This window comes from Pongo pygmaeus, chromosome 13 (assembly GCF_028885625.2).
Source record: "Pongo pygmaeus isolate AG05252 chromosome 13, NHGRI_mPonPyg2-v2.0_pri, whole genome shotgun sequence".
In the NCBI taxonomy this organism is placed as follows: Eukaryota; Metazoa; Chordata; class Mammalia; order Primates; family Hominidae; genus Pongo; species Pongo pygmaeus.
The window spans coordinates 104,002,240-104,022,980 of NC_072386.2; the positions used below are offsets into that span (position 1 = coordinate 104,002,240).

The 20,741-nt window shown below is 47.3% G+C and overlaps 1 protein-coding gene across 5 annotated transcripts in view; it reads left to right on the top strand.

The window, feature by feature from the left end:
• Positions 1 to 20,741, top strand: part of RGS3 (regulator of G protein signaling 3) — a 136,747-nt gene that overhangs the window by 23,926 nt on the left and 92,080 nt on the right. For 3 of the 5 annotated variants that reach the window (XM_054500929.1, XM_054500932.2, XM_054500930.1), the window contains 5 exons: positions 236 to 304; positions 10,580 to 10,640; positions 12,107 to 12,197; positions 12,818 to 12,873; positions 20,275 to 20,356. In XM_054500929.1, coding sequence (XP_054356904.1) covers positions 236 to 304; positions 10,580 to 10,640; positions 12,107 to 12,197; positions 12,818 to 12,873; positions 20,275 to 20,356 — 359 coding nt within the window. Of the gene's footprint in view, positions 1 to 235; positions 305 to 10,579; positions 10,641 to 12,106; positions 12,198 to 12,817; positions 12,874 to 16,327; positions 16,455 to 20,274; positions 20,357 to 20,741 lie in introns of those variants that run through there. The other 2 variants (XM_054500931.1, XM_054500938.2) reach the window with 1 other exon arrangement.

The window sequence follows — 20,741 nt, forward strand, 5'->3', positions numbered from 1 at the left end:
GAAAATGGAATTATTTTATAATAGCATGTTGTAACCTCCTTTTTGTCCTTAACGACATAATATAAACTGTTTTATGCATGGAGGTAGTCATCTCTTACTTTATTTGTAATATAGTTTATTTAACCAGCTGTTGATGTTACTTCCACATTTTTGGAATTATGACTGACTCTGTGAGTCAGCCATGGCCTGGAGCTCAGCCCTTACTAACACTCAGATGGTCTGATTGACTTCGCAGTCCTGTCCAAGAGGAGGATGATCAGAAGCGTCTCTTGGTTACTGTGTGGAACAGGGCCAGCCAGTCCAGGTGAGGAGAGCTGCTGAGCTGGAGGGGGACTCTGCTCTGGGCTAGTGGGTGACAGCCAGGTGGCCAGCATACACTACAGGTTCGATTAGTGCTTTCTGGATAAATGAGTGGTAGTGGCAATACTAAATTGCAGAGGCTGCCCCTCCTTGAGTCCCCATCATTCCAGGTGTTACCAAGGACTGTGTTATCAATGAGCATTTGCTGAGCACTCGGTATCAAACAAGGCACTGTACTGGTCACTGGGGATGCCGACCAGCCTACACACGGATTTTATTCTCAAGGTGTCCACTGTTCAGGTGGGGACACCAGGCACTGCATGGAGAGAAATTACAATAAAAACATGTACGTGCTCAGTTCTATAGGACTCTAAGTACCTTGAAAAACAGGAGTATTTCTTTTTTAGTCATCACGGTACCTAGTGCCTAGCATATAGATGTTTATTAGATATTGGCTGCATGAAGAAAAGAATGACATGAGTAATAAAGGCCATCAGTATGGGAAGAGGGAGAGTTCACTGTGGTCTGAGATGATCAAGGAAGGCTTCATGGAAAAAGTGGAATTTTGAACTTGGGCCACAGATGAAGAATAAGACAACTAAAGAAGAAGGTTGGAAATGGCATTCCAGGCAGGGCACAGCATGGGCAAAGGCAAGGAGGCAGAAATATTCACTGTAAGCTCAGGCTGCCATGATGAGGCCAGGTAAGGGAGTGTAGAAGTTTTGTGTAGGAGAATCCAAACAGGCTGATCTTGCAGGCAGTACAGGACACAGGAGGGCTGAAGTGGCCATTAGTGATGGCAGTTAGAGCAGAGCAGGGGATGAGTGCTGGGCAGGTGAGCATGAGAATTGGCTGTTAAGTGACAGCAATGGACTGCCATGGCCCACTATTAGCGGCAGTGGCTCATTTGGCTGGTGCAGCCTAAGGAATCTGGGATACCCCATGGTCAGTATCATTTGTGGAGCAATCACATGACTGAATGGTGACTGAAAAGGGGCTTCCGTGAATGAAAATCAGCTCAAGTCACCAGCTGAGACCTAGATTTTTGGGTTCAATGCTCTTTAGTACCCTAAATGTTATTAGCTAATATGTTTTTTAAAATCGGGGTGTATTTAACCTACAAAACGAAGGATTACTCTTTTAATAAAGTATCCACTTTTCATCATAGGGTAGTATAGTACAATAAACCTCATTCATTCATTCATCCAGCTGCCATTTCCTGGGTATCACTGTGGCAACAACATGCTGGGGATGCATGCATAGGGTCAAAGACTTTCCTATCGGATCACCGATAGAGACTTGGAGCTGAGAGTGAGGAGGGGGACATCATGTTAATAACAAGAGCAATCACTGACTGGGTGCTGACCTGGAGCCAGGGGTTAACAGTGCATTATCTCATTTAATTCTTACAACAACTCTAAGAAGAGTGTGGTTTTGTCCTAAGTTTTCAGAAGAGGAAACTAAAGTTTAGAGAGGTTAGGAGTTTGCCTAAGGTCATACAGCCAGTTAACAATAGAGCCAGGATGGAATCCAGGTGGTTGGACCCCAGGGTCTTTCCTCTCAACACTGTTCTGACTCATGGGTGGACAGGTGAAAGGACAGAAGAAAGAGCCGGTAAAGTAGAGAGAGAAGGGCAGGGCAAGAGTGGAGTGAGGAGGGATCTGCAAACTCATTGATGTTGCTGGAAGGTTAAGTACAAAGTAGGGACTGGCTAAAGATTAGCTGAAGCGGTTGGTATAAGCCAAGTCAGATGATTCTGTAGATTCTCTTTGGAGTATGGGGTTTCTCCTAAGGGCCAGTGGTTCTCGATCCTGGATATACATCAGAATTCCTTGGGATGCTTGTCAGGAACCCAGATTCTTAGGTGCTGCGTCAGATTAATTACATCCAACTCTTCATGGGCAGGGCAGAGAAATCTGCATTTAAACATGTTTGCAGTGTGAACCTCCTGCAGCCGCTTTGGTGTTTGGGAATGTCTGGCCATTGGGAGATACTGAAGTGTGTCGAGCCAGGGAATGATGGATGCACATTCTAGATCTATCGCTTTGGTAGGTCTTTGGAAGGTTGAGGTGAGAGAGAGGCTTTGGGGCTAGGGAGGGGAAAACAGACTCAGACCATATTTAGGAGATTAAATCAGTAGTGCTTAGTGGTGATTTGGCTGTGAGAGCAGTGTGAGAAGTCAAGGGTAACTCCTGGGCGGCTGGTGGTGTCTCCACCTAAGACAGAGTTGCTGGAGGTGGAGGTGAGTCAGCTTGGGATACGGTGAGATGCAGGTGCTTGGAGGGGAGCCAGGTCAGAGCTGTGAAAGAGGGCTCACCTTTGCCTACCTGGAACTTGGAAGACAGAGATATGGGAGCCATGAGTAGGAAGGCAGTGGGTGAAATTCTGAGCAAGTGAGATTGTCAAGGAAGGTCATCGAATGCTAAGGACCAAGGGTCCGATCCCTTCTTTGAAGGGACAGGTCAATGAAGGAAAGGTCCTGAAGGAGACAGCAGAGTGTCAGAGAGGCATATGGACACCCAGCAAGCCCTTTGGGTGGAGGCAGACACCAAAGTGCTGGAGAAGGAGCCCGTCATGCCCTTCATGGCTTTTGGAAAAGAAAATGAGGCCAGGGAAAGTGAGTCAGCGTCATGGGGCAGTGTCCCCACGTGTTGCCTATTTTGGGAAAGTGATATGCCTTATTAAACAAAATACAGCCAAACTTACGGTCACAGTCCCAGCCCGAAGCTCAAGAGGATCAGGGCCTTCGGAGCAGAGGGCCCTGTGAAGCTGTGAGCAGCACGCAGGCCGGCCCGGCCCCCTTGCGCTCTCCTTTTCCTCTCTCCTTTATCGATCCATTTCGGAGCGAGAAGGCTTCTGAGCTGGAGGAGGCAGACAGAGTGATTGCAGGAAACTTCGGCTCTGCTGAATGCTCTCAAATCAAATTGTGCCTCTCTGAAGGACGGACATTCAACTTATCAACATGAAAGACAATTGTGGAAGGAAGGAAACAAACATTTATGGAATTCTTCTCTGTGCCAAGCACTTTACATACATTATCTCATTTTATCCTCATTATGATCCTGAGAGATAGGACTTATTATTGCCCCTCTCTTCAGAGAAGAGGAAACTGAGGCTTATGAAAGCTGAGGCACTTGCTTGAGGTTATGTAACAGCTCATATTTATCAAGCACTTACTGTGTGTGGACATTAAGCACATGGCACTCGTTCTCCAGTTTAACCCTCACAACACCATAAGAGGTAGGTATTATTATTTTTGCTCTTTTATAGGTGAGGAAACAGGCACAGAGGCATTACATGACTTGTCTAAGGTAACACAGATCGGGTGCCATGAAAACAAGATGTAAATGCAGGCAAGCTGACGCCAAGCCCAGGTTCTTGTAGCCACATTACGGTACACTTGACCATCTCACATGGATGGTAAATGACTCCAAAGCATACTCTTTCTGTGTCAGTATGCTTGCTCCTCAGGACTCAGGCTGCTTCTCATTGCATTTATAGTGTAGTTTCATTGATTGATTGTTTGATTGATGGAGACAGGATCTCACTCTGTCACCCAGGCTAGAGTGCAGTGGTGTGATTAGAGCTTACTGCAGCCTTGAACTCCTGGGCTCAAATGATCCTCCAGCCTCAGCCTCCTGAGTAGCTGGGACTACAGGTGCATGCCACCACACCCAGCTACTTAATTTTTTTTTTTTTGTAGAGACGATGCCTTGCTATGTTGCCCAGGCTGGTCTCCAACTCCTGGCTGCAAGTGCTCCTTCTGCCTCAGCCTCCTAAAGTTCTAGGATTACAGACATGAGCTACCACAGAATTTATAGTGGAGTTTTATATAAATTATTCAGCCAAATGTGTGGTGGTCACATTTTGAAACTGATAGGAGGTAACAGGAAAGCATCTGTTTCACTAATTCTCATGATCCTTCCAGGGATGGCTGTGAACTTGTATTAGAGAAACAAGATGATCTACAAAGAAGTTCTGGAGAAGGGCCAGATGATTTCAGTTCATCGTGGTGATCACAGTGGAAACTGAGGAGAACCAGGCCTCAGCACAGTAGATTTTGGCTTAGCTTTGACTAGCTGTGTGACCATGGGTCAGTCCCTTCCCCGTGCTGAGCCTCAATTTCCTTGTCTGTAAAATGCAGTGATCACTAATGTTTCTTTCAGCTTCAAGGTTCTGGGAGTTTTTTATAGGCACTTTCAAATGCGTGCAGAGGTAGAAAGTATCATATAATAAACCTTCATATACTCATAGCGGAGTTTCATCAATTATCAATATATGGCCAATCTTATTTCATTTACACCCCATCCACTTTCCCCTTCTCCAGTGAATTATTTTAAAGCAAATCCCAGGCATCTCATCTCATCGGTATATATTTCTAAAAGATGGCTTTAAAAAATAATCATGATGACATTATCACACTTAAAAATTAATAGTAATTCCTGAATATGCCATTGAATATGGAACTCAGCTTTAAAAATTCTGTTTGATAATATGGCAAAGCCAAATTGAAGCTTCTAGTATTAATCAGAACTTGTGGCCAGGGAACAGACTTGGAGAGAATTATAATGTTATGTCCTAAGGTAAAAAATGCATATGTGTATTATATTTATACCTCCAAAGATTATGTTCAATATATAATATATTATTATAAATTATATAATATATAAAATATAATATATTATTACAAATTATATAATATATAAAATATAATATATTATTACAAATTATATAATATATAAAATATAATATATTATTACAAATTATATAATATATAAAATATAATATATTATTACAAATTATATGATATATAAAATATAATATATTATTACAAATTATATGATATATAAAATATAATATATTATTACAAATTATATAATATATAAAATATATTATTACAAATTATATAATATATAAAATATATTATTACAAATTATATAATATATAAAATATATTATTACAAATTATATAATATATAAAATATATTATTACAAATTATATAATATATAAAATATATTATTACAAATTATATAATATATAAAATATAATATATTATTATATTATAACTTAATTATATTATAATTTTATATTGGCATATATAATTATATATGACTTAATTATAATTATATTGGTATATATAATTATATATATAACTTAATTATAATTATATATTGGTATATATAATTATATATATAACTTAATTACAATTATATATCGGTATATATAATTATATATAACTTAATTATAATTATATATCGGTATATATAATTATATATAACCTAATTATAATTATATATCGGTATATATAATTATATATAACTTAATTATTATATATTGATATATATAATTATATATAACTTAATTATTATATATTGATATATAATTATATATAACTTAATTATTATATATTGGTATATATAATTACATATATAACTTAATTATAATTATATATTAGTATATATAATTATATATAAATTATAATTATATATTAGTATATATAATTATATATAAATTATAATTATATATTGGTATATATAATTATATATATAACTTAGTTATAATTATATATTGGTATATATAATTATATATAACTTAATTATAATTATATATGGGCATATAGAAATTATATATAATAATATATAATTATATATTATATATGTTCTTTATATATTATTATATATTAATTATATGTAATTAAAGAACATTATTTATATATGTAATTAAAGAACATTATATATATGTAATTAAAGGACATAATCTTTTTTTAAAGTAATTTTTTTTTCTTTTTTTTTGAGATGGAGTTTCACTCTTATGCATGATCTCAGCTCACTGCAAACTCTGTCTCCCAGGTTCTAGCAATTCTCCGGCCTCAGCCTCCCAAGTAGCTGGCACTACAGGCACATGCCACCATGCCCAGCTGAGTTTTGTATTTTTAGTGGAGATGGGGTTTCACCATGTTGGCCAGGCTGGTCTCCATCTCCTGACCTCAGGTGATCCACCCGCCTTGGCCTCCCAAAGTGCTGGGATTACAGCCGTGAGCCACCAGGCAGGGACATAATCTTTTTTTTTTGAGATGAAGTCTCTCTCTGTTACCCAGGCTGGAGTGGAATGGCGCGATCTCACCTCACTGAAACCTCCACCTCCTGGATTCAAGTGATTCTTCTGCCTCAGCCTTCCAAGTAGCTGGGATTACAGCCACCATGCCTGGCTAATTTTGTATTTTTAGTAAAGACAGGGTTTCACCATGTTGGCCAGACTGGTCTGAAACTCCTGACCTCAAGTGATCTGCCTGCCTTGGCCTCCCAAAGTGCTGGGATTACAGGTGTGAGCCACCGCGCCCAGCCAGGGCATAATCTTTTATACGAATAGTAGCTACATTTAGGAAGATTCTACTTGTGATTTTCCCTGCACTTTCCCAGGCACTGTAAGTGTATGCTCTCCTTTAATCTGTTTTATAAATGAGATCTCAGTGCCAAGTACAGTGGCCTAATGTCAGAAAGCTTGTGACCAGTGATGGGTACTGAGCTTAAGGAAAAAGTGAATGGAAAAATCTAAGTTCAATTTAAGTCATCAAATTAAATATAAATTAGGATTAAATGGTATAACCCTGTAACAGAAATAATTTACCTGAGAGGGAGAACTAAAGTGCATTTCCTCAAAAAATAATATATTTTTCCATCTTGTAATGAGTCTGCAACCCTATGCTCAAAAGTAAACTGAATACTGTTCCCCATGTGTGCTGCATGAAGTTACTTCAAAGCCTTTATAACGGCTGTTCCCTCTGCCCAAAATGCTCTTCATTCTCTCTGGCTCAATTCATAGGTCTTCTTCCAGCCTGTCAGCCCGAAACTACCTCTTGTGTCCCTGAGCCTTCAGAATTTGTTGTCTGCACTGTTCATCTGTCAATCGCACCCTGTCTTGTGACATCCCCTGTATTGCTGTCTTGAACTGCTATTTAAATTCCTGGATGTTTGTCTTGTTTCCTTAACGCTGTGGCTCTTTGCCCAGTGCCTGCCAACCATGGGCGTGATGGATTCATCCATTTGTCAAGCCTTCACTAAGTGCACCAAGCCTGGAGCTCAGGGACTGGTAGTCAGAATTAACCAAGGCTTGGTTCCGGAGACTTTGCATCTAGTGAGAGTTCAGGCACTCCCGAGGGTGAGCAGTAGTTCCCAAGTTTATAAACTGACTGCTGTATTGTCATATACTCAGGTTGCTTTAAAAGAAGTCTTTCTTCCTCCAAAGATTTTTCAAAAGCAGGCATAAGAAATAGCTAATTGAAGAACACTTAGAGAGAGGTTCCTGCTTATGGACATTAATTGTGGCAATTTACGCTGCCTCAGTTATCGTGAAATCATGGGAGGCCCCTTAGCAGGAAGTAAAACTCAAGGGAGGCTATTAACCATTTAACATTCTCTAAACACCAGGGAATGAAAATTTCGCTTACTGAAGAGCAGAGAGAGGCTGCTGAGCTAATGCATTGGCCTGGAGACTTTGAAAGTTTCAGCCCTACCCAGTAGGAAAGAAGTGTATAGCAGAGTAGTGTGGGCACCTGGATAGCAGCTGGATTTCTCTCGAATGTGTGACAAATAAAATGAAATTGGTATGAGGACTTTGGCAAAGTCTTGCCAAGGCTTTTCTGGAATGGCAGCTCAGATTAGTGTCGGCTGTTTATGATAGTCACTGCAACTGCCTCCTATTAGTGCTGACTTGGCTACTTCCCAAGGGGGAGGAGTATTTGTTTTTGGCGGTGGGCTGGGGAGGTGGATGTGGAAGGGTTGCTTTAATGGAGTGAGTGCATTGTCCTTTTTAAATAGATTATTAAAAGAGCCTTGGATGATGAGAGAGGCAAGGAAGAAGGGAGCAGATGGAGCCAAGGCTGGAGGAGCTGGGAGCAGGAGTGATGAACTGAGAGCAGCTGTTGAGAGACAGCCAGAAGCAGGGGCCTCAGCCCTGGACCGTGGGGCAGAGCATGGGTTTGCAGGCAGGTGGACCAGTTTTGAGGAGCAATCCGCCAGCATCCTGCCTCCCCACCCCTCGCTTGACTTGGCTGCCTGTGAGAAGCTAGTTTTGTTTTGCTTAGGACTGTCAGGTGGTAAGCTGCCACCCTTTCCGGAGAATCTGAACAATATGTCTTTATTGAGACCTTCTAGATCACTGGTCTTTGACTGGGGCAGGCATAAGTGGGTGCTTGGCAGGATCCCCTGGAGAGCTTTCTCCAGGCTCCCATGTTCAAACCCCACCTTGGACCAACTAATTTTGGGTTCTCAGGAAGAAGTCCTGGAGCATATACCTCAGACAGGCTGTTCAGGTGGTTTTGTGGTACACTTCTGGCTAGAACCACTGCTCTAGCTCAGGCCCCCATAGACCAGGTTTTGGAAAATGCATCTCTAGGGAGTTTACTATCTATACAGCAGCCTGTTCCGTCTTTGGTTTTGATATTGTGCCTTCCATAGGACATGCCAAATCTCTCAGCTATGTGGGTCCTTCAGCTATTGAAGCCAGCCTCCAGGGTTATGCTCCAGTCTAAATATCCACGATGTTTCTTGATTAATAGTTATTAAACCAACCTATGAAGGAGTCCAAGTTGAGGATGGGGTAAGAGAGAGGAGAACAGAAAGATAACATTAAAAAAAAATCCTACTGTCAGGATAGAACAGGATGTGGCACAATAAAAGTCCTTAAAAGTAGATTGATACTGTCTTTTTTTTTCTCCTGATTATAAAAAGGGTACTTGTTCCCTATGCAAACAGTGAAAACCCATAAAGGAAAATTAAAACCCTAGTAATCCCACCTACCAGATATGACCATTGTTAGTATTTTTGTGGGTATCTTTCTCATTAAACTCACATTACTCATTAAATTTACAGCTTTGTAAACTTCCTTTTCTCTAACAATATCAAGATATTTTTGGACTTTATTAATATTAATCAGTTATCATTATTATTTTTTTGAGACAGGGTCTCACTCTGTCGCTGCAACTGCCTCCTGTTAGTGCTGACTTGGCCACTTCCCAAGAGGGAGGAACAGTAGCACACAATCACAGCTCACTGCAGCTTTGACCTCCCAGGCTCAAGTGATCCTCCTACCTCAGCCTCCTCAGTAGCTGGGGCTACAGGCTCATGCCACCATGCCCTGCTATTTAAAAAATTTTTTGTAGAGATGGTGTCTCCCTTTGTTGTCCAGGCTGGTCTCAAACTCCTGGGCTCAAGTGATGCCTTCCAAAGTGCTGGATTACAGGTGTGAGCCACTGCACCTGGCCCATGCCATCATTATTAAAAGCTGCCAACTCTTAGTCCCTGATTATTGGACGTTGAGCCTCAATGGTGGACATTCTTCAGGAACTCTGAATTCTTCTTCTTCTTCTTCTTTTTTTTTTTTTTTTGAGACGGAGTCTTGTCTCTGTCGCCCAGGCTGCAGTGCAGTGGTGCAATCTTGGCTCACTGCAACCTCCACCTCCTGGTTTCAAGTGATTCTCCTGCCTCAGCCTCCTGAGTAGCTAGGATTACAAGCATGCACCACCATGTAGGGCTAATTTTTGTATTTTTAGTAGAGACACGGTTTCGCCATGTTGGCCAGGCTGTTCTCAAATTCCTGACCTCAAGTGATCTGCCTGCCTATGCCTCCCAAAGTGCTGGCATTACAGGCGTGAGCCACCATGCCCAGCTGTGAGTTCTTTTTAACCAAGAAGATTGAATTTAGCCCCTCACCGTAGTCTGACATCCCCATGAGGCCTGACCCTGGCCCATGCCTACCTGCCCTGCTGGCGGCGAGGTCAGATTGGTCTCAGCAGCTTTTGTGTCAGGTTGGTTTGGACCTTGATCTGTAGCCATCTAAGAACTTCTCAGCTCCTTCCTGGACCTGAGACAGAACTTCTTGAGCTTGAGGTCCCATAACTGTTCTCCTCCACTGAGCATCACCAACTGATGTGGGCAAGGAGGTTCCCTGTGGGGACCAACTCTTCAGATCTACCCAGCACCAGAATGGTTAAAACTCATGAAGTACCGCTGAGCTTTTGTGTTTGGTAGAGGGAGTGCTGAACTTGTCCTGTGACCTTGGGAAAGGGACCAACTCTGAGTCTCCATTTTTCCCTCTGTAAAATGGAGATAATAGCTCCTCTCTAGCCTGCCTCACAGAGTCAGAAGGATCAAACGAGATGATGCGGGTAAAGAGCTTTGTAAACCGCAGTGCATCAGGCAAACCCATGCTATACTTGATAATGGACCTCCCGATAGAGCCCCAAAAAAAGTGCTGACTCAAGTCTCAATTGTTCTCCCAGACAGAGTGGACTCATTGGCTGCATGAGCTTTGGGGTGAAGTCTCTCCTGACTCCAGACAAGGTGGGTCCTAGGGACGCTTCTGTCAGGATCATCCCAACTGGGCTGGGGCTGGTACAGGCAGTTTCTCTGTCAGCTCTTGGGCAGGGCTTCTTTCTGTGAGATGGTGCCCCACTGAGACAGGTGCCCGGTGGGGTGGCCTGCATAGCAGCACTGTGGTTGTTACTTGCCTAGCTGAGAATTTGAGTCTCCTTCTTGGTTTGTCTTGCCAGAGAGCAGTTGTTAGGCAGCCCCAAGTCTTCCCAGGAGGCTCTGAGTCTGGTGTCTGCTGTTGAAGACACTGGCAGATCCCTTGGGGCCCAGAGCACTCCTGGGTCTGCCCCAGAAGACGAGGGCCAGGTGCGCCCATGGTCCGTTCCAGGGGTCCTCTTCATGTGTCTACCAGGCCTGATATTTCTGGGCCTAACAGGTGCTCAAGGGTGGATTGAGCAGCACCATCCTCTGTGGAGCTTTCCTTCAGGCTAGAGGAGGACTCTTTGGGACCCAAGACTCCTAGCTCTGGGTCACCGGTCCCTTATCAATTTCTACGCTGCACTGGACCCTCCCAAACTGGAAGGTGGAGGGTGGGGAGCACTCCTTTTGCACATCCCTGGAAACGTCCTGGTGGCTTGTGGCATGGCCTGCCACGCAGATTTGTGTTCTGGGGTGGGTGGCTGAGGACCCTTTATCCTGCATGTGAGTCCTAAAGAGCTTCTCTCTCTCTCTCTCTCTTTTTTTTTCTTTTGAGACGGAGTCTCACTCTGTTGCTCAGGCTGAAGTGCAGTGTTGTGATCTTGGCTCGCTGCAACCTCTGCCTCCCAGGTTCAAGCAATTCTCCTGCCTCAGCCTCCTGAGTAGCTGGGATTATAGGCACCTGCCACCACGTCTGGCTAATTTTTGTATTTTTAGTAGAGACGGAGTTTCATCATGTTGGCCAGGCTGGTCCCAAACTCCTGACCTCAGGTGATCCACCCGTCTCGGCCTCCCAAAGTGCTGAGATTATAGGTGTGAGCCACCACGCCTGGTCTAGAGCTTCTCTTGACTGCAGCCTTGGCTTCATTCTCCTAGAAAAGATGTTCCCCCTGGAGACTGCTCAGGAGCCACAGGATGCCTTTTGGTCTCTCCATCCCTCTTTCACTCCTTCACTTCTGTTCTGTCAACAAATATGGCTTCTACTGTATACCAGGCATAGTGTTAGGCACATCGAAAAGCCTGTGCACAACTTAGTGGGGGAGACAGGCAAGTAGGTGGTTGTCCTCCAGGGATAAGAGGCTGTGGGAATTTGGCAGAGGGGAGAGCCAGATCTGCCGTGAGCATCATGGAAGGCTTCCTGGAGGTGCAGGCATGGCAGCTCGGGGCCAGGAAGGCTGGAGAGTCTGTCTCTCCTGTAGGAGGGTGTCCAGTGGCTACTTTTGGAGGGGGATTGGTGGCTGCCTGGCCTGTGCCTCTGCCTCCTGTGTCTCAGCGTGCCATTCCTTCTCTCGTGACAGGAGATCAGTGGTTGGTACTACCTCCTAGGGGAGCACCTGGGCCGGACCAAGCACTTGAAGGTGGCCAGGCGACGACTGCGGCCGCTGAGAGGTACCTGCATACCCCCTTCAGCTTCCCTTCCCAGGACCTGCCCCCTCCCTTCTTTCCTGCATAGTGGCATCAGTACTGGTATTTGGTTGCCCCTGCTACCGAGAATGCTCTCAGCCTGCTGGGTGCAGGGACTTCTCAGGAGCACCTGCTAGAGTGCAGGCTGCAGACAGCCTCTTGCCCATGCCTCCACTGTTTATCTGGTTGGACTTTTATTTTAGAGGCTATGGCCTGACCCCATGTGGTTTAGCTCCCTCGCTTATGGGGTACTTTATGCTTCCCCAATGGCTCCTTTCCAGCTCCATGTCTCAGGGATCCCCCAGGCTGCCTTGCTCATTTTGGGATACCCACCTCTACAGACAGGGCGTTTAGGTCCTGCCATGATCCCTAAGGCTCAGAATGTGGATTTCATGACCCTTTTCCGTGTTCTGCCTTTCCCACATGCAGCCCTAGCTCCTGAGTCCTTGTCTGGATTGAGCCTCAAGTGTCCCCACATCCTGAGGCCAGGAGTGGCCCTGGGCAGCCCCATGGGCCTGTTTCCCAGCGCTGTCCTCTGGGTTGTCCGAGGAGGGGAGACTTCTATACCACCAGAAGTTTTCTGATTCTGCTCTGTCACCTTCCAGACCCGCTGCTGAGAATGCCAGGAGGTGGGGACACTGAGAATGGGAAGAAACTAAAGGTAGGTGGGGACAAGCTAGGGCATTGCTCCAGGAGCTGGATCTGCTACTTGATAGCCCCTGGGCCCACGAAACCCCTAAAGGGGCAGCATTTGGTGCTTGAAACTCAGCAAGTCATGTACTCAGAAGGAATGATTTCTTGACTTCCCTGAGGTGTATTACAGGAAATAAATGCTCTTCTCGGGGTATCCATGATTATGGCAGGGGTGGGGAAATGGCCAGGCCCCCACCTCTGGAAATGCAAGTATCTGGATCTTACTGACTTTGGGCCTCTAGAAACCGAGTCCTCCCCTTCCCACAGACCTTCTCAGCCCCCTGCTTCCCCTGGGACTGAGGCCGAATCCCCCTCCCAGGTTAGGCCTGCTTGATGTCAGAGGGCAGCTGTGATTCTGAACCTGAGACCAAGGGGTTCTAACTCTATTAGTGCTTCAAGTCTGGAAAGGAGCCTTTTTCACATAAGGAGTTGGGAGAATTCTCCAAAATTCATTCCATCTCTTTGCAGGGCATGGCAGGGGATCTATGGTTTTCTTTAACAAGTAAGAGAGGGAATTACTTGGCCAGGCGTGGTGGCTCACGCCTGTGATCCCAGCACTTTGGGAGGCCAAGGTGGGCGGATCACCTGAGGTCAGGAGTTCAAGACCAGCCTGGACAACATGGTGAAACCTTGTCTCTATAAAAATACAAAAAAATTAGCTAGACATGGTGGTGGGTGTCTGTAGTCCCAGCTACTTGGGAGGCTGAGGCAGGAGAATCGCTTGAACCCAGGCAGCGGATGTTGCAGTGAGCCCAGATCATGCCACCGCACTCCAGCCTGGGCGACAGAGCAAGACTGTCTCAATTAAAAAAAAAAAAAAAGGACCAGGCACGGTGGCTCATGCCTGTAATCCCAGCACTTTGGGAGGCTGAGGTGGGCAGATCACTTGAGGTCAAGAGTTTGAGACCAGCCTGGCCAATATGGTGAAACCCTGTCTCTACTAAAAATACAAAAATTAGCCGGGTGTGGTGGTGTGCTCCTGTAGTCCCAGCTACTTGGGAGGCTGAGGCAGAAGAATCGCTTGAACCTGGGAGGTGGAGGTTGCAGTGAGCCAAGATTGTACCGCTGCATTCCAGCCTAGGTGACAGAACGAGATTCCATCTCAAAAAAAAAAAAAAAAAAAAAAAAAAAAAGGGAGAAACAAACTCCCAGCAATTCATTAGCCCCTGTATACCAGGTGCTGTTACCTAATCTTCACTGCCTTCTCTAAGACAGCTGTTACTTCCGCATCTCACAGATGAGAGGGACGTACACGGTTCAGAGCATTAGGCCCTCTCTGTGGCCACACAGCTGGCAGGTGGTGAAGGCAGGCTCTGAGTGAGGGCTGGCCGCCTTTTCAGTGTGCTGTGGCACACTGCCTCCTGTGCATGGCCTAGCTGGGAATATAAGACATTGCTGTAGTTCCTAATAGTATCTTACGTATTACACAATATCGGCATATTACAATCTACCAAACATTTTCACGTTCACTGACTCAAGTCATTCACTCATTCGTCATTCATTAAATATTTCCACCTGTGTGGGCTGGGACCTGTGCTGGGTGCTGGGATGCAGCTCTGGACCTGTCTAAGGCCCTGCCCCATGGAGCAGTCTAGAGCTGTGCTGGCCAGTGTGGTGACCACCTGCCACCTGTGGCTATTGAGCACTTAGTGGCTAGTGTGACCGGGGAACTGAGTGTCAACTTTAGTTTTAAGTCATTTCAGTTTACCTGGCACACGTGTCAGGTAACATGTCAGGCACATGTGTCAGGTAACCCAGTCAGCTGCGACTGGGTTAGACAGAGAAACTTGCCAGGAGTAACTTGTCAGGTTTGTTTTCTGTGGTTTCATTAGTTGAAAAGCTTTCCTCTGGCTTCTGTGGGGAACTGCAAAGACCTTTCCTCTTCTCTTTCTACTTGCCAAGCACAGAGAGGATGGTGATCAGGGGGCCTCCCCTCGTGATTCATGGAAATTACATGGGCATCAACACCATAAGTTTGCTTCCTCCAACATCATAGGTTTCTTGGTGGCTTGTAAAGTCCTGCTGCATGCTGGATTCTGCACACAGGCCCTGAGCCCCTTGATCTAAGGTGCACTGGATTTTCCTGAGCTTGCGTGCTCAGAGATGTCTGTGGGACTCAGCAAAGTGGGTGTGCTTGTCAGAGGCTTGGTTGGGGCCGGGGAGAGCCCCTGGAGGCCATCTCTTCAGCTCCTGTGCTGTGCAGGTGGGGAGATGGAGGCCCAGAAACCTGGGTGAACTACCCACAGTCACACAGCAACCAAAGCTGGGTTGAACCAAGGAACCCTCTGTCATCAAGGACTTGAGTGCGTGGCTGGGCTTCCCCAGGGGCTCTGAGATGGGCAAAAGCAGCTGGGCTCACCATGTGCTGCTCTGCAGGATGCTATCCTGGGACTGCCAGGCAGGAAATAGGACCCAGGTTCTGGTCCTAGCCCCACACTGCCCTGCTGTTTGACCATAACCTCTCCAGGCCTCAGTTTGTTTGTCAATAAGATGAGGACGCTGGATTGGCTGATGACCCGGAAATCCCTTCTACATTTGACTTTGTGGTCCATGTATCACCAGATCCTGACAGCAACCCACTTCCATGGACAAAGGACAAATAAATTGACTTTTTTTTTTTTTTTTTGAGACAGACTCTTTCTCTGTCACCCAGGCTGGAGTACTGTGGCATGATCTCAGCTCACTGCAACCTCTGCCTCCTGGGTTCAAGTGATTCTCCTGCCTCAGCCTCCCAAGTAGCTAGGACTACAGGCACCTGCCACCACGCCCAGCTAATTTTTGTATTTTTTAAGTAGAGACAAGGTTTTACCATGTTGACCAGGCTGGTCTCGAACTCCTGACCCCACGTGATCCATCTGCCTCGGCCTCCCAAAGTATTGAGATTATAGGCATGAGCCACCGCGCCTGGCCGAAACTGACTTTTAAGTAGTTTCCAAGTGGCAGGCAGGTCTTCAGACTCCAAATGTTTTATGTTCCCTGTCTTGAGATAGGATGTCTGTGAGTCCAACCCCCCAAGGTGTCCTTGGATTCTGTAGGCTGGGGTAGTCTCCTGGATTTCTAGCAGGGACCCTGGGACTTGCAGGAGGAGGAGGCGTTGTTACAGAGCAGCCACGTTTTCTGCCTGGGTTCTCCTCCAGTGAGGGGTGTTTGTGAGAACATTGGAATCACAAAGTGGCCCATGGCGGAGAATGCAGCCAGAACAAAGGCGCCCTCTCCCCGCCGGTCCCGGGGAATACTAACTAGTTGACAGGAATTTTAATATAAAACTCTCCCTCTTCCTTGTCATTCTGAGGTTTCAGGAAGCCTTCGGGCTTATCGTGCAGAGGCACACAGCACAGACAGGGCTTGGGGAGGTGAGAGGTGATTTCCTGCCATTCTTCTGTGGGGCGGGCTTCCCAGGGTGCTCATGCCAGGCTGACGGGTCCAGTGCAGGCTCCCGCTGCTGGGGGAGAGCTGGGTTTTCATGGGGCGGCAGCCGAGGCAGGACCCGCAGCCATGAACCGCTTCAATGGGCTCTGCAAGGTGTGCTCGGAGCGCCGCTACCGCCAGGTGGGTGCTTGGCCTCTTGTAGGGAGCCTGTGGGGTGTTCGGGGATGGGGTAGAGGGACCATCTGAGAAGGATGTCGCTCCCCACAAGGTCTTCTTTGACCCCTCCTGCTCCCTGCAGGTTCACTTGGATATGGGGAGGAGGATAGAGGCAGGAGCTGGACCCAAGGCCCCTTTAGGGCCCAGCTCTGTGTGGAGTCCTAACCACGGGCTGGGTGGTGTTTTTGGTGAGATAATCCAGCTAGCTTTCTGTTCTTTTTATCTGGGGAGGGGCCGTGGGTGTGAAATTGAAAATGCCATGGTTGCTGAGCAGCTGGGAGCGGAGTTTGTATTTTTGCTAACTTTTCCTGCTTCTGACAGGACAGCAGTGCCCATTCTACCCACTGTGCATGTGTGTGTTGGCGTGTGCTCGTACGTGAGATCGGGTGTTTTCGTGTATATGTACATACGTATAACTTTCCTCTCCCCTACTGCTGATGCCTCACTATGGCTCAGGATTCCTTTGGCTTTGGAATCCAACTTTACAGTGAGGGTTTCGCCTCTCAGCCTCTGGTCTTGGAAAGGGGGCAGAGTGGGCCATTATGATCCCATTAGCCCCCCTGAGCCTCTTCTAGAACTGTGATGGGCCATTTTTTCTCATAAAATAGGAATGGGGTTAGGGATGGTGAAGGCAAGTGATATCTAATCTGGAAAGGAGTTCTGAAATTGTTCTGATTTTAAAAAATCACATAGAGAAGCCCCTTTATTTGTTTTAATGACCAGACTGGACTGTGGGTCTTGACTCCTCTGAGAGGCAGTGCTTAGGTCCCAGGGAGATGCCCCAGAGGGGCCCCTGCCCCCCCCACCTGCCTGCTAGGGGACCCAGTGTTTTCTCTCTAGCCCTCCCCAGCTCTCAGATTCTGCCCTGCAGGCCCCACTCTGTGTTTCCTGTGCTCCTGGAGCTGGGAAAAGCAGCCCCTGCGACACTAGCATCTGGATGGCAGAGTGGTGAGACAGAGAGAGCACTGGATGGGACATCTAGTAGTCCTTGGTCACCCTGGGGCTATGGGCTAGAAGACTGGGCATGCTGGCTGTCAGAGTGGGGCCAGGAGCAATTGTGGGCTGGACCAAGGGCTCAGGGACTCAGAGTTCAAGATGGTTTCTGTGTTAGAAACCAGTGCAGAATTGAGAGCAGCAAGCTTTTTGTCAGGTCTGAGCTCAAATCTAGCTCTGTTCCTCTTTAGCTGTGGCTTTTGAGCAAGTCACTGTTTCTCTCTGAGCCTTTATCTCCTAGTCAGTAAAACAGGGATAATGAAATCCAGCTATGGTGCCATGGGAGTGAATAGGATGATGTGTGTGAAGAGCTTGGCTCAGTGTCTGCTGTGCATATTTATCTAGGAGGTGTTTAATACATGGCAGAATTTGGGGATTACAGTCTAGGCAGGACAGAGGAGCAGAAACTAGGCAGGAGAGCAGAAGTAAGGGGCTGGCACGGGTGAGACCTGGGAGCAGTGGCTGTTCCTGCCCAGGACAGGAAAGAGTGAGAACCACCCGCAGGAAGGACAGGCTCTGTCAGAAGCCGCCAAGGCCTCGGGGCAGGGCTGCTCCTTTCACCTCCTGTCAGAGCAGGGTTGAGAGTGGGAGGGTGGAGGGGGTGGCACTTCGAGTCTTATCTCCTTGTCTGTAAAATGGGCGTACTCATTCCCCTAGGGGCTGCAGGGATGGTCAGATTCTTTGGACACTACCCTCTCAATGTGGTCGTGATCATGGTGGACAGAGTGTAATTCTGCTTCCTCCGAGCTAGGAGGTGAGCTTGCCTCCCGGTACCCTCTCCTCTTCCCCTCCTTCACACTCCCAACTGGCTTGGACTGTGGTCTGGGCTGGCACTTCTTAAGCTGGTGCCCAGGAGGGTGAGGGGCCCCAGCCCACAGTCCTGCTTGGATGTGGGGTCTGGATGTGGGAGGAGGAGGCTGTTTTCTTGGAGCACACTCCTCCCCAGACCCCACTCTCCAGCTACTGCCCCAAAACTGGCCATCCAGAGCCCAGTGTGCTGGGATGAGTTTTCTATGCAGGGGGCTTTGGCACTGGGTGGGGTAGGGGTGGGGAAGGGCTGCATAGGCTTTGGGACCCCAGCTTGTGCTTGGGTTGAGGGTTGGCTTGTGAGACCCCTAAAAAATCCCCGCTGGTTCCATGGAGGGAGCCAGGCTCCTGGCGTCTTCCCTGGCCTCAGGCGGGCCTGGCAACTAGTGGCTGCTCCTTTCCCCCAGGTTTCCACACTCGCACCCGCGTTTGTTTTTCTTTCTTTCTTTCCATTTTTTTCTCTTCCTGTCTTAGCTGCGTGTTTTCCCAGAATTCTTATGGGAACGGGGTATTTTCCTGCCTCCTCCCCCTTCCCCTTGTCTGTCAGATTTCCTGTTTTACAAACTCGCTTTGAATCCAGGCCCGGGGCTGGTGGGAAGCAGAGCCTCAGAGGTCCCTGCAGCTTCCAAGGCCCTTGGTCACTCTGGGCCCCCTCCCGCTCACCTTCCTCATGCCTGGCCCTGGGATGGTTGGCAGGTGAATGAGTGTAGGTGCCCAGCCTTGCAGGGACAACCCTCAAAGGAAGGAGACAGAAGTCTGACAAGGCCAGCGCCCTTGACCTTTTCCAAGCTTGCTGAGCTGTCCTCTTTCTCAACTCGCCTGGGACACCCTTCCCTGTGCCTCACCAGGGCCCACCCCAAGTCCCAGTTTCTCTAGGGGGTCTCTTGGGACCCCTTGAATCCCTTTTCTGATTTGTGCTGCCTTTAGCAGCTGGAATGGGCCGGCAGACCACCCTACATCCTCCTGTGTGTGGGACACTGCCAGGCTGTCCTCCCTACATTAGCCTCTGCTGAGTTCCTACCGTGTGCCAAGCATGGCGTCCACAGTCGGAGCATAAAGGACTGAGAATGGCCCAGTCCTCCTGCTTTGCTTTAGTGCCCGCTGTGCCCTGCTTCACTCTGGAGAGGTTTGTGTACCCTCGTGCTCCTCTGGGAGTCAGAGACCAAGGCTGCGTGCCTCTGTATGTCCGCAGAGCCTGGCATGCTGTAGGAACTCAATAATTGTGTGCCGGTTTGAAAAGAGCATCCAGATGGCAAGGCCCTCTCATGGACTTCTGAAAGTAGGAGTTGTGGACCTGTCAAGCACATGGGCCTCAGCAGGCACATGAGTCAGTAGCTAGTTCAGGTTCAGCCAGGAAGCCTATCTGTGACCTTATCGGCCCCTTACCTGGGAGTCCTCACGGAATGCCTTGGGGCCCTGGCCACAGATTGGCCCCCAGAACCCCAGCTCTCTTCCTCTGACCCTTGGCCTGAGATGGAGTGAGTGTGTCCCAGTGTTTCCTCCCCTGTGCTCTGGGAGGGCAGTGACCAGGCTGGCCTTGTCTTTGGGCCCTTAGCACAGGGCCCGCCCCAGGCTAACGCTCTGTGAACCTCTGTGAGAAAGGAAGAAGGGAGCCAGGAAAACAGTGGATCAAAGGTGAGGCTGAGTCATGCAGTGCTGGTGGGCCCTTGGATCAAGGGCTGGGGCTGCTGGGGCTCAGGATGGCAAAGTTTGCTTTTCCAAGACCTTGTCCATCCCAGGCCCTCCCCACATCGGCCTGGGTTTACCTGCTGAGCTCTGGGCCTTCCTGCTTGGCCCACAACCCAGTGCTCAAGTTGTCTGGGCTGAGATAGGGACACTGAGGGGCTGGCCAGCTCCTTTGTGGCTCCAGTTCCCTTGGAGAGGAGGTTGGCTCTTGGCAGGGGTGGGCTGTGGGCTTCCTGACCTTGGGGTAGAGGCAAGAGCCTCCAGCTTCTGGCAGTGACTGGGCAGGGTTGTGTCCTAGATCACCATCCCGAGGGGAAAGGACGGCTTTGGCTTCACCATCTGCTGCGACTCTCCAGTCCGAGTCCAGGCCGTGGATTCCGGTAAGTGATTGACAGGGGGATGCCAGCCCCACTTGACCACCACACATGTGGGCTTTGCAAACATAGGCTGGAACTAAAAGGGGAACCCCAAACTGGAGCAAAATGTCCTGGCTTTTCAAAATGAAAAGAATAATATTTTTAAGTGACCATAGATGAAACTGCCATTTATGAAAATATGCCCACTTTTTTTTTTTTGTTTTTATCAAAAGGAAAATAAGTTTTTATATTTTGTTTCCCAATCAGTTTGAACAGGAACTAAACCTATATTTTCAGCAATGGCTGCAAGGGAAAATGAGAGTCATTTGTGAACTCTATTTGAAGCTGTTTCGTATCCTATCCAGAGCCTGATCAGCACTTAAAAAGAGCCATCCTTCCCTACTTTTCA